This window comes from Motacilla alba, chromosome 17 (genome assembly GCF_015832195.1).
Source record: "Motacilla alba alba isolate MOTALB_02 chromosome 17, Motacilla_alba_V1.0_pri, whole genome shotgun sequence".
In the NCBI taxonomy this organism is placed as follows: domain Eukaryota; kingdom Metazoa; phylum Chordata; class Aves; order Passeriformes; family Motacillidae; genus Motacilla; species Motacilla alba.
In genome coordinates this window covers 1656530-1669932 of record NC_052032.1, presented here as the reverse complement: position 1 = coordinate 1669932, position 13403 = coordinate 1656530, and the positions used below count along the sequence as shown (strand labels likewise).

Sequence of the window (13403 nt, the reverse complement as noted above, 5' to 3'; positions counted from 1 at the left end):
ACCAGCAGATAAAGCAGCAAAGAACTGACATCTCAAAGATTCACACCCACCTCATTTTCTGCATGAGGACTGCCCTGCACAGGGAGAGAGAAGGGTTCTAGCTCTTGGGTCAAGAAAAGGAGGATCTCACCCTTCCCTCCTCCATTTATGCCTTCATTGTCCCACTAATGGCTCCACCACCTTCCCGCTCCTCAAAATCCACACCTCTTTTCTCTCACTGCATTCATCAGTGACTTTAAACATTTCTTAAACCATTTTTTTTCTGGACTGAACCAAGGCTTGCCTCCTTCCAGTCATATTTAGGCCAGAGCCTTCATCCCAGCTCAGCTTGCTGGCAGGGCAGGCAGCACCTGGGTGCACAGCTGGGGTTATGACAGCAGAAACAGGCCTGTCCCGCCAGGTACAACACTCAGGTGAAAGACAAGAGTTGACCGAGTGTGGGGTTTCACCCCCGGATCGGGGTGACCCCAAAAGATGGAAAAGTCCCTCCTCCAACCCGTGCCTTCAAAGAAAGACTCAGTAGTCTTCTGTTGTCTGTTCTCAAGGTTGTTTATTATTGGTTATCTAAAAGATTCTTCTCCTGAACTGCTGTGGCCCGTTCAGCAGCTCAGACAAAGGCACACTGCCCTCCCAGGGGCTGCTGCCATCTTTTATATCATATATTACATACTACATGTTTATACCTTTTCCCCAATGCCTACTATCTATATTGAATGGTGACTTTCTACTCTAAACCAATTTGTGAGTGCCAACATCACCAAAGACATGGAGGCTAGGAAGGAGAAAGAAGGAGCACAGGGCACACCCAAATCCCTCCATCTTAGAACCCCTTGATCCCCATGTACAAAACTTGGACCCCTGTGTACAAGGCTTAAAACCCCCCTGGACAGCACTCAGAAATCCTTCCTTTCACTTCATGACTACTTCTACTGCAATATCTAAACTTTTGTGACTTCTTGTTCTTCCTGCAAAGTTGGTAAACTGTTCCATGGGTCAGATTCAAAGCCACAGGGGTCTCTGGCTGCATGCCAGGGTCTCAGATGCTTTTGACCTGGGTCTGGAACGTCCGAGAATGTCTGGGGAACATTCTGAGTTCCGACAACCGAGGACTCAATTATTTGGAGCACTGAGCTTTCAGGAACTAAGGCACACAGGCAAGTGGGAATTCAACCACAGCATGCACACAGCTTCTCCCTGCTCACATTGCCTCTGCCTGCTCTCTGAGGAGCTGGAGCCCATTCAGGTCCCTCTGGATCTGTGTTAAGCCTTCAACTTCTGCAGCAGAGCCCTTCCTTTGCTTCCACGGAGTCACTGGGTGGCAGCTCATGCTGCAGCTTGAGCACCCTGCCCAGCCAAAGGTGAAGCCTCCAGAACCTGAACAAGTGATTCTGAGATGAAATTTCTGCAGGAAGAAAAGATGTGACTTCCCTGTGATCAGGCTGCTGGGATGAACTAAAAGGAGCCAAATTTTCTACTTGCAGTGCTTTTTATTGGATAGCAACCTTCCTACTGGGGTTATTTATAAAGAAGTGTTACAGACTGTGTTAAGTTATACATTGCAGAATTTCAAAAGATGACTTAAAAACGACGATTCTTTTTTTCCCTCCCCTCTTCCTCAGAACTTAGAGTAATTTCTAGGGAATTTTATTCCTTTCCAAGTGAATACTTAAGGATCCCATGTGTTTCTCACTGCTTCATTCTTGCCTGTGGCAACTAAATTCTCTTGGATTCAAAAACAATCTCAAGGCTGATACACCAAGTGAGTGAAAAGGCTTCCCCAGAGAGCTTATGGATGTCACAAGCAGAGACAGGGCTGAAATGCTGCTCTGGGGAGCCTGGCTGTGGCACAGGATCCAGGAGTCACATCAGCTCCATTTCCATGCTCTCCTAACCTACAGTCAGAGAAACCAGGAGCACCCCAAGGGTGATTTAAACAGCAGCTTTTTAAGTGCATATCAGAGAGGCTCCCACTCCCTGGATCTGACCAGGGCTGCCCAGCCTTGGGCACCTGAACAGATCTGCAATTTCCTCTTGTCTCCATCAGAGATTCTCTGCCTGGCCCCAAAATGACCCCACAGGTACTACAAGGGCACTACAAAATGAGCAGGAGCCAACACTTCTTCCTGCTGGAAACTGGAGGTGGGGGGCTGCAAGAAGGACTGGCAGAGACTCCAGGAGACAGAAGGAGCTGCAGAAATGGCCATGATGGAAGGAACAAAAAAAAGGTTTGCATCAAACCCTAGCCTTTCTCTCTCTTTCCCTTCCTACCTCCACATGCTGTTCTTAGACCAAATATTAAAGTGTCACTGGAGTTCTTCATGAAAAGAATCCAAGAAAACCTTGGTACATTGTCTTAGGGCCTGTCCATTCACAACATTAGCACAACTCAGCCAAGGACAACTTGAAGGTCATTAGAACAGATCCCAGAGAAAAGGAAAGGACTCAGCTGGCTGCCAAAGACTGTGTGACTGCTCTTAGAGCAAGAGGCATCTCCTGTACAGGCTTGAACACACACAGCTTACCTAAAATGATAACATCACTCTACATTACATTCTATTTAATAACTTTATCCCCTGCACAGCAGCTCCAGAGCACAAAACAATTTGTTACTTGTTCACATAGACTTTCTGGGGATTCTACAGGATTTTCTGTAGTTTTGCCACGAATTAACCACCTGTATAATACTTTCTTTTGTCACAGAGAAGACACAGTCCTGTTAGAAGTCAGGTGAATTTATCCTTCACTCTCCTGCCCATCAAGCAGAACTCATGATAAGCTGATGGGGACAATATCTACATGGAAAATACTGACACATTAGCCAGCACATGTAGTGCCCTCATCTAGGCAAATCTCAGTTTAACCCCTGTTGAAGCAAATCCCTGGAATAAATCCAGATGTTACCTTTGCCAGCAAGGATTTACACTAGTGAATATAACTCACCTGTTTTTTATACCCTAGAGAAAGCAAGACCTAGGAGTCACAAACCAGTGCAGAAGCCTTGTGCAGTGCAGTCACTTCCCAGCTGCAGCTTCTCCCGAGGACATCAGCTGCAGGGGTGAATTTATGACAGGCCACTTGTCCCCGAACTGAACTCATCCCCACAGCCCACCCAAGCCTTGGGTCACCAAACTGCCTTTTCTCCTTGGGGGCAACTCCTCCTGCCTCTCTGCTGCTGAGATCTCACAGTTCATGGCAGATCAACAAATGTACTTTTATTCTAAGGCTATTAACCATAGGTGCAGGCACACATGGGCGTAACCAAGGCACATCAGTTCTCTTACCTGAGCCATTTCTGCCTTCAGGATGGTTTTGTGAAAGGTATTCTCCAAAAGCCCTCGCCGCTCTGTGTCCCAGCATCAGGAGGCAGCCAAGGAGAGAAAGAGAGAGATTTGAGATGCCTAAAGGCCAAGGAAAGAAGGAACAGTTCAAAACCAACACACTGCTGTGCTCCTGCAGCTACCATTCCCTCAGCCTCACGTGACACCCATGGAAATTCACTGCCAGAGCAGAGAGGCTTCCTCACTGCACACCAGGATTCCAGTGGTTCTGGTGGAACATCAGTGTTTCCCTGGCCAAACTGGGAAAGAGAGCTGGACTAGAAATCCAGGAATCCTAGTTTAGGCTTCAGCTTCTCTGTTATAAAAATGAAAAAACAGAATTGAAATGCACCTGCACGAAATCTGTGATGCACACAGGAACTGACTCACTGTCTCCAGCCCCCCTGAGTTAAGCCCCTCCTGGCAGCCCAGGAAGGAGGCATCTCCACCCCAGAGCCAACCACCAGTCCAGGCTCCTACAGGTCCTGAAAGCTCCCAGCTGGGAGCCATCACAGCTCAGATGTGGATGCTAATGCCCATTTTACCTACCTGAACCCTAAATTCTCAAGCCCCAGCTATGTCAGTATTTGGATTACTGGACAAGCTTATTTGAGAGTCACCCACAACCTCCCACAAAAAGCAGTTCCTGCTTCTCTGATGGATTCCAGTCCTGTGGATGACTGAGATTTTACTGGAATATATTAAGAATCAAGCAAGCAGGGTGAGCTCAACCCTTATCACACATCCAGGCCTACGTAAGAGAGCAAACCTATGAATATTCCAACCAGGGAAGAGCTTTCTGCTTGCAACTCACACAGGAAAGGAATCCTTGGTCAAGGCATGGAGTACAGAAGCCTCCAGACTCCAACTGCCAGGGCATTTGTAATGTCCTGGTCCTGTGATTGCTCTCCGTATCTAACGTCTGTATCTAACAGACCTGTGACTCAAGAGAGCAAATTCTAGAGCCAGGTTTTCCCCAGTCATCCATTTTTCCCAGGTTTGTAGAACAATCTCTCCAAGGTCTGTAGCTGAGCTGCCACTGGGCAGCCCAAGGTGGAGACTGGCAAAGAGGGAGGTGAAACAGCCACCCACCTCCTTGGCAAGCCAAGCCAAGCCAAGAAACCCAGAGTTGAGCACCCTCAGCCTTCAAGCACATCAGCATCTCCTGGGGAAGGACAAGATTTGCTGCAACACAGAAGACTCTCCATACTGAGGCATCACATCCACTGTCCTCCTCCTTCAGAGGTGCTCAGCCTCAGAACATCCTCTCCAGTTCAAGCTGCTGCAAAAGGCTCATAATGGACATTAAACATCTAAGTGGAAAATTACCTTGACCTCCAAAACCACCTTCTGCTTTGCATATCCCAGCTTGTGAAGCCAGATCTTCCCCACTGCTTTTATGCACCATCTCCCAGAGGAGCAAAGGTTAACAAGGCTCCAATGCACTTCCCAGAGGGACTCGGGCTGGAAGGAGTGGGAAGTCCATTTGTCTTCCACAGCCAGCAACACAGAATCAATATGAACAATGAGGAAAGAGTAATTTAATCTCTCTGGGACTAAATTTCAGCACAGTCAAATGTAAAAAGCTTTGGAGCAGCGCAGCTGGGGCTGTTCAAGAAGAAAGGTTTAAGCTTCTGCATCTTTTCAGACTAACGGACAATGCTAGGTTTTCCCTGTTTTTGGATTCTTACCTGTCCAGCTCCAGGCTGTACCTTTAGACACTGGCTTGGCGTGGCAGCTGCCCAAACTGTCCTCCTCAGTGCCTAACACCCTCAGAGATGGTCACAAGGAGGCTCTGTCAGATGGGGAGCTCTACAACCAGCCCACAATGGTTGGGGGCTGAACCATTGTGGTTCACCCATCCAGGAGGACAAGCACCTCATGGATGATCCTGGCACCCTCAACCTTTCTGCCCAGGCAAAAAGCAAGACTTGATCCTGGGCAACACACAAATGCAAAGTTGGGAACTGGAGTGTGGTACTTCATGGAAGCGGTTGAGTCAAAAATCCCTGGAAGTGGGGATGTGGCACTTGGGGACATGGTTTAGGGGTGGATGTGGCAGGGTTTGGTGTGCAGATGGACTCATTGACCCTGGAGGTCTTTTCTAACCATAACAGTTCTATGATTTTAACATTAGGCAACTCAGCTGCAAGAAAATTCCAGAGCTGCTCCATCTCAGAGCTGGTTAAAGCTCAGCCAAAGCTACAGCTGATCTTGCACACCATTGACAACAACATGGCTTTAATAAGATGGCTGAGCATGAGATTCCAAGATCTCTTCCATCAAAACTTCTGGGACTCCAAGGCTTCCCATGGAAATGTCTGTCTTTGCAAGGCATCACCAACACCATTCCCAAACAGGGCACACACTTAGACCATTGGGAAAAACTTTGAAGCTTCTCTTTTGCATCAGCAGTCATTCCATGTGGAAAAAATAATAGCAAGCAAGTTCTCAGGTAAATTATCAGTGAGAGAACATGGTGATTTACACAAAAAATGCTGAAATATGATGATAAATCTGTAACTAGTTCAAAAGCTCCATGAGCTCCAAATTCATCAGTCATTGTCTCCATTCATCTCTTTGCCAATTCCTGAAGCTGTTTTGTCTGTCTGAAAATCTGAACCAATGCTTCACCTTTAGCTTGCAAACCATGGGCTCAAAAAAAACAGTACAAAGCATTTTCTAAGACCAAAATTGATAACTTGCTAAGACAGAGCCAGAAAAGCACTGCTGCCCTCCAGCCCACCATATTTCATGGTGAAAACAGTGTCACTCAGTAAGAGCTCAAGCTGGAAGGTGCTGCAGTATCTCTGACCTCACTCTCATTTCTCTAGGCAGAGGAGGGAGGAGGGTACAACCCCAGGTGCCAGAGCTCCTAGAGAACAGGTCATACCCAGAGTTGAGGCCATACCAGAGCTCTTGTGCAGGTCAGAAGCACAGCTGGGCACTGCTCCCTGCGGCTCTGTCCTGGCTGTTCCACTCCGTGGCTCCCAGACCCTTCAGGCCATCCCAAGAGCAAACAAACACGGACACGTGGGCACAGCTCCCCAGCCCCGGCGAACACAGCACAGTGTGCAACGGGGGGTTTCCAGCCAATTACACCCGAAACTTCTCACTAATTATTCTGCCTATTATCTCAGCGGTTCCCTTCTACGCTCCCGCTTCCCTAGTGCCATCGGCTTCTCCTTGGCCGTGCCTCAGCGGATGGATCTCCCGCAGGTGTCTGCACGTGCCCTTTGCCAAGGGGACTCTGATGGCCACGCCTGCTCCTAGCGGCTCCTTGCCCCTCGCCAAGCCTTTTGTGCTCCTCCCCTGCCCTCACAGTCACCTCAGCTCACCAGCACTCGCCTGGATCGTTACTGTGCCATTGCTCCGCTCTCCTTGGCTACCCATCGGCTGGATCAAAGCAAAGCCAGAGCACAATTCAAACAGATGGTAGCTGTTCTAGCATCCTGTTCTTTTCCCTGTCTTTTATCTATTATCACAAGCCACACAATCAGACTTTTCTCTCAGCTCAGCTCTGCCTCCACTATCACTGCCAACGGAGTTCAAGCCCCCTCACACCACTGGACAGCACTGGACATAAACTGCTTCAACTGGGCTCTGAGCAGAGACACCTTGGAAAATTTAACTGGCAAGAGATGAAAAAGAAAACTTGTTTCACATAAATTAGAGGAATACAAGGTGCCTTACAGCTCCATGGGCCGGTGAGCTATAACCCTGAGTGTATGCAGCAAAAGCTGCATACCAATGAGCAGGTAGCACTGAGAGGTGATCAGCTGATGACAGGACAAGTTTAACCCTGACTCATCTGGAGAGAGGTTTTCATTCTAGTGGCAGAGCAGACCCGCGTGTCACACAGTCAGCACAGCTTGACTTAGCAAAAGCACATCAAGCAGTGACCAGGGCTCTAGCACACTGTGCTGCTAAGCCTAACCAGCACAGACAAGCCTCAGAAAACACCAGCATTTCCTCCAGCGTCCCATCAGAATGGCTCCAGGAGGGCAGCACAACACACGCAGCAAAGGCAGATGCCCTTCTGGGGGCATTTTCCAGTACTCGCTGTGCCTCAGATGTCAGAGCTGGGCTCGGGTCTGGAAGAGAACTGTGAAGAGGCACAGACAGTCTAGACAGAGATTTGCTTGAAGGAGCAAAGCCGCCAAATAACAAAGATCTCAATTACAATATAATAAGCACAGAATGGCCTTCATGTCTCTAAAATAATCACATCAACAGGATAAAAGGGGCCTTGATGCACACAAGCAGCTATGAGAAACTGATGCACAAAAATTTATCCAACAAACTGACACTTACAGAGTGAAGAAATGCAGATTGAAAACTCAGAGATACAGGAAAGACCTCAGATAACTCCATTTAGCAGCAAGCTAAGCTTCCTGGACTATTCAGGAGTATTACATGGAAAAATAAAGAACTCCCACCACCTTCTCATGCTCCTTCAGAAGTAATGCCCAGAGAAGTTAGAGCAGGAATCTGTTGTGACAGCATCTGACAGTGCTGCATCTCAGGCATACAGGAAAGAAGAGACCTGCATCATCAGGACCTACATCCTCCTACAGCAGCAATCCTGCTCTTGTCACCAAGCAGAGAAGGGAACACCTCCAGCACAGCCACAGTTAACAGCTCAGTCATTAAAGACTGATGACACCTACGTTATTTAAGCCTAATAGTAACAATACCTCGACAAAAATTAGTTTTCTAAAATATCTATGTAGAGAAATGGTAGCTGGAAAATTTTAATTATAAAATTCTCACACTCAGTAAAGGGAGACTGGATGTCAGCAATGGGTCTTAGACTCCACAGCACTGGAGCAATTTATGATCATGAGGTTTGGACAGGAGAAGAGAGGAAGAGCAGCAGAAGTTAAAAAGGCAATCAAAGGGACAATTAATACCCCTCCTCAGATAATTCACAAGAAGAAAAGAAGAATCTAGACTCCATGAAGAACCCCAGGCTAAGCCAAAAATCACTCAAGCAGCAAGAAGGCTGGGATAAGGTACATGGTCACTTACCTCTGCATTTCATCAATGAAAAATCCACCCTTTCACTAATGCTGTGTTCAAAGCCACTCTTCATCCCTCTCTAGGCAGGAAGAGAGGGAGTGAGACCAAATTCTTATCCCTCTGTGGGCTATCCTGGACAAGATGCCAAGGTCATGGAATTGGGCAAGATGAACCACACTCTCAACTCAAATATTTCCTGTGCTAATGACTGCAAGAAGAGATGGTTCTGGAACACCCAGCAAAAACCTCATGTCTGTGAGCTCTCACCGTCACGCTCTCCCAAAGAACAGCTGTAGGCCAGCACAATAGAAAGCAGAGCTGCAGGAAAACATCTGCTTTGCTGCCTCATTTGGGGTGCCAGTGTTTTCCTGTAGAGTCAGGGGACCAAGGGCAACGAAAGCCCATTTCTGAAAGGCTTTGGTTCATCTGCACCCTTGAAAAAGTTCTGAGGAAGCCAAGGAGCACAGGTCAGACAGGCACTGCCAGGGCCCTGGAGAGGCTGTCAGCGGAGGGGCAGCACCAAGGTCACCGCTCAAGGACAACTGCGTCAGCCCTGCCTTCGGCACTGGGGCCCAGGAGCTGCAGGGCAATAAAAGCACACGCAGGGAGGGAACAATCCCTCCTAACAGGGAGATCTTGCATCCAAGCCCTTCAGAGGCAATCACAGCAGCAGCACCAAGCGCAGCCCTTCCTGGGCGTGCAGGGCGCTGCGACTCCCCCAGGAGAAGATGACCACGGAGACCAAAGTCAGCAGCGTCGTGGGTGCCCTCCACAGCGTTGGCACAGAGCAATTGTGTCCTTAGTTTGTAAGAAGCTACTTAAAAGACCCAGCACACAACAAGCTGCACGGTTAATTAATGCTCCTGGGACATGAAACTCCCCTGAGTGGCTCTGCAGAGATTTTAATTTAACAATCTAGGGAGCCTGCACCTCCTGCCTGGATCCCATTACTCACACCAGCAAACAAGCCCTGCTCCTTGCTCAGTAAGACAGTCCAGTGTGCACACGCACTCCAGCCACACGTAAGAAATACACACCACGGTCACTTGGACTTGCAGCAGGAGATTATTTTTCTCTCTAAAGAGAAGTCATGACAAATATGAACAGGACAGAGCCCAGAAGATGCAGAGAAGCAATGCCAGGATCCCCAGCTGCCTACACCCACAGGGCACATGACCATTGCAGCAGTGCTACCCACCCAGGTGACCCAAGTGCCCAGCCCTTGTGGGATAGACAGAATGGTCTCTCTGTAGCCTTACCCAGGGTCCTACAGAGTCCTTGCTGTAAATAAGGATGAAGGAGATACATGGACGAGGACCCAGGGCAGAGCAGAGGAGCTGTGTGTGATGCGCTCCAGGAAACCTTTCAGCAGGTGGGTCATTGCCGCTGTCGGAATTCTAAGCATGACAGAGCCCACAGGAGCAGGGACCGAGCCGCGCCTGGAGCAGCAGGGTGGAGGCACATGGACAGCACCTGTCACCACCAGCACCTTCTCCTCGCAAAGAGGCTCTGCAGGGAGCCCCTCGGCAAGTTCACTGATCTCCTCAAATGATTTTTGGATCAGGAATTTCTAGCATGGGCATCAACAGGGAGACACATAAAAGCACCTGTCCTGTGCCATGATCTACGTGACCAGACACTCCTCAAGGGCATTTTGTCCCCAGCTCAAACCCATTCATAACTTTTCTGGTCAAACCACCTTACTTCAGAGACACCACAGAGCTCCGACAAACCTGTACCTGCAGCTTGTCAGCAGATATGGAGCAAACCAGAACCCCTGAGGCCCATCCTGGACTCCACACAGTTGACAGAACCTGAGCATCTGCCCACCCTGGTGTAGGCTAACAAGTCATTATGTTCAAAACACATTAGTCGCTCCCAAACACCCACACTATCATTTGAAATCCTACCAATTACTGAGTGTGTTGTTTGTGTGACTGCCTAATCCCACTCCCAGAACCCCATCGCTGCACTTATGGTGCTTTACGTGTCTTTTCTGTATAAGCACCTGGCTGACATCACCACAAAAAATCCCACTTCCAAATCTCTGAATGCCATGGAAAGCATTCATCTTTTCATTACTGCTTATAACAGGGTGCAACAAAACATGGGGAGAAGTTGCAGGCTCTGCCTGGAGAGCTTTCCCTCGAGATACTCCAGAGTTTGAAGGATGGATTTCTTTACAACTCAAACAGATGGCAAGGTACAGACAGCTTTGCATCTCTTCACTTCAAGCCTTAAGACTTCTCTTTCCTCTGAGCACAGCAGAGATGCCGTAACGTTGAGTTACAGAGAGAGGTGACTGAGATCTTTCAGCAACATGGATTGAGTCCTACACACGACTCCAGGTTATTCTAATGCAATTTTGTCTAACAACACAAAGAAGGTGTTGCGTAATGCAGCTGAAAAGTTAAATTTCTCCCAATTTTTCTCCAGCAGCAAAGAGCCAGCCTAGCTGAAGCAGAGACAGTGACAGACCTACTCCCTGGCACAGCTGTGCTGAAGGAGCAGCTAAAAAGCTGCGCCAATGCCCCCAAACAGTCGCCGGATGACTGCTGTGACACTTGCACTGCAGCGTGGGAGAAGGGTCCTTTCATCTGGGGAAGGGCACTAAGGCAAAGCTCATCCTTGACAGCTTTTTAAACCTAAGTACCACTAAGCAGCAAATATATTTTCTCCCATGCTTGACACTGAAAAGCACTGGGATCAGGCAGTGAGTGAAATACTACATTGTAGGACAAGCAATATAAAAGCAGAACAGGCACGATATAGAACCCAAATCCCCTAACCGGTCCATGTAGTGGCTTGGGACGCTGCCGGGGAGGGCAGACGTGGTGGGTGCAGATTTTCATAGAGCAGTTTTTCCATTCAAAGGAGCGAGACCCCTTGAAGGAGGCTGCTGACTTTGCCCTCGGACACGCGCACGGCATTTCAGCAGAGGAGAAACCACCGGGCACACTGACCGCGCTTCCGAATTCCCCGAGATTATAAAGATCCATCCCTGACAAATCCACTTCTGACACGCTCTTTGCCAACCCAGCAAATAAACCCCTGCGGGTGCTGTGGCCGGGCCGATGGCGGGGACGCCTCTGGAGACAAGACACCCCTCCAGAGGCTGAGGGTCGGCGGGGTGCAAGGGGGGCACGGCCGCCCGCTGCCACCAGCGAGTGTGCGGCTGGTTTGGGGGCACCGGGGCAGCCAGCGACAGGGACCCGCCGGCAGGTGCCACTCCCCAGCCACGGGATGGCCCTGGGGCACAAGCCCCGCGTCGTGACCACACCGGTATCTGGGCTCGTTCCGAGGGTCTCGGGGCTCCCCCCAGCCCGGCACGACCCCCGAGGCGGCCGGGGGCGAGCAGGGTGGCGGCACCGCGGGGCCCCCCGAGGCATCGCCCGCCGCGCCCCGGGCACCCACCTCACTTTGGCCGCCACGGACGACATGGCCTCGTTCCTGAGCGTCTTCCTTTTGGACACGGCTGTGCCCATATTCGCGCGGGGGGTCGCGGCCGGGGGAGCGCTCATCGCCGGGCCCCGCGGCTGCCCATGCCGGGGCGCGCCGCCGCCCCTCACCGCCGCGCCGCCTCAGCGCCCCGCCATGCCGGCCCCCGGCCCGCGGCCCCGGCCCGCGCTGCGCTCCGCCGCGGCCGCTGCCGCCCCATTGACTGCGGCAGGAGGCAGGGAGGGAGGGAGAGAAGGAGGGACGAGCCCGCCCCGCCGCCCAGGAAGCGCCGCTATATTTGGCCAGCGGCACCTCCTCCGCCCGCCTGACATCATGGCCGGGGAGGGGGCGCGGGCCCCGCCTCAGGGGCCGCGCGGGGCGGTGGGACCCCCGCATGGGGAGTGTGGGGCTGCAGCGGGAGGAGGGAAAGGCCAGGGGACACCTCAGGGGCTGCAGCTCCTCCCGAGGGGCAGCTCCCCCCGAGGGGCAGCTCCCATCTCTGCCCTGGGACAGGGACAGGAGCCAGGGAACGGCCGGGGCTGGGCCAGGGCAGCTCAGGCTGGAGCTCAGGGCAAGGTTCTTCCCCCAGAGGGTGCTGGCACTGCCCAGGCTCCCCAGGGAATGGGCACGGCCCCGAGGCTGCCAGAGCTCCAGGAGCCTTTGGCCAGCGCTGCCAGGGATGCCCAGGGTGGGGTTGCTGGGGGGTCTGGGCAGGGCAGGGGCTGGGCTGGGTGATCCTGGTGGGTCCCTTCCAGCTCGGGATACTCTGTGATTCCGCGATTCTGCCTGAGGGGAATATCCAGCCAGCAGCCGTCAGACATGGCTGCAAGGGGAGGCCCGGGGGTATCTCCTTCCAGGTTCCTGTCAGGAACTAGACACGCGACCTGCAAAAAAATCAGTCATTTTGACACAAAACTGCAGCCTGCCTTTGACAGATCGGCTGAAAGTTTTCATGGTTTATTTTCAACAGCAGGGCAGCTGCATCCCTCTGCTCGTGGGGTGGACACGGTCCCAAAGGTTGGACTGTTGGGTTTCGGACACGACAGCTCTGAAGGATTGACACAAACACCACTGGCTTTGTCCCCTGAGCAGGTCGCTGCTCCCGACTGTTGTGTTTCGGACACGACAGCTCTGAAGGATTGACACAAACACCACTGGCTTTGTCCCCTGAGCAGGTCGCTGCTCCCCACTGTTGTCCCAGAGCAGCAACACAGCCGTTGCCAGAGTGACTGGAGGCAGCGGAGCCATGAGGGGCAGATGGGTGGTCAGAAACCTCCTCGTGCCCCGTGTCACCTGCCAGATCAAATATGTGCCTTGAGATCATGGAGTGCTTGAAAACAAACTCAACAGAAGGAGCTGATCAACCAGTCAGCCCAGCCTTAGAGGATTTTCAATTCATACATTTGCAGAACTTTTTGGGTTGGAAGGAACCTTCATAGATCACTTACTCCATCCCCTGCCATGTCAGGGACACCTTCCACTGTCCCAGGCTGCTCCAAGCCCTGTCCAGCCTGGCCTTGGGCACTGCCAGGGATCCAGGGGCAGCCACAGCTGCTCTGGGCGCCCTGTGCCAGGGTCTCCCCACCCCCATCATAAAAAATTTCTTCCTATCACACAGTCTAAATC

General features: G+C 51.2%; 1 protein-coding gene across 7 annotated transcripts in view; it reads right to left on the bottom strand.

Annotated features, from left to right (window-relative positions):
- NSMF (NMDA receptor synaptonuclear signaling and neuronal migration factor) overlaps positions 1–12002 on the bottom strand; it is a 48720-nt gene extending 36718 nt beyond the window's left edge. For all 7 annotated transcript variants that reach the window (XM_038156356.1, XM_038156360.1, XM_038156358.1 and 4 more), the window contains exons 1-2: positions 11754–12002; positions 3282–3343 (exon numbers count right to left, since the gene is read on the bottom strand). In XM_038156356.1, coding sequence (XP_038012284.1) covers positions 3282–3343; positions 11754–11860 — 169 coding nt within the window. In that variant the 5' untranslated portion in view covers positions 11861–12002. The remainder of the gene's footprint in view (positions 1–3281; positions 3344–11753) is intronic.
- Positions 12003–13403: the final 1401 nt, after the last annotated feature.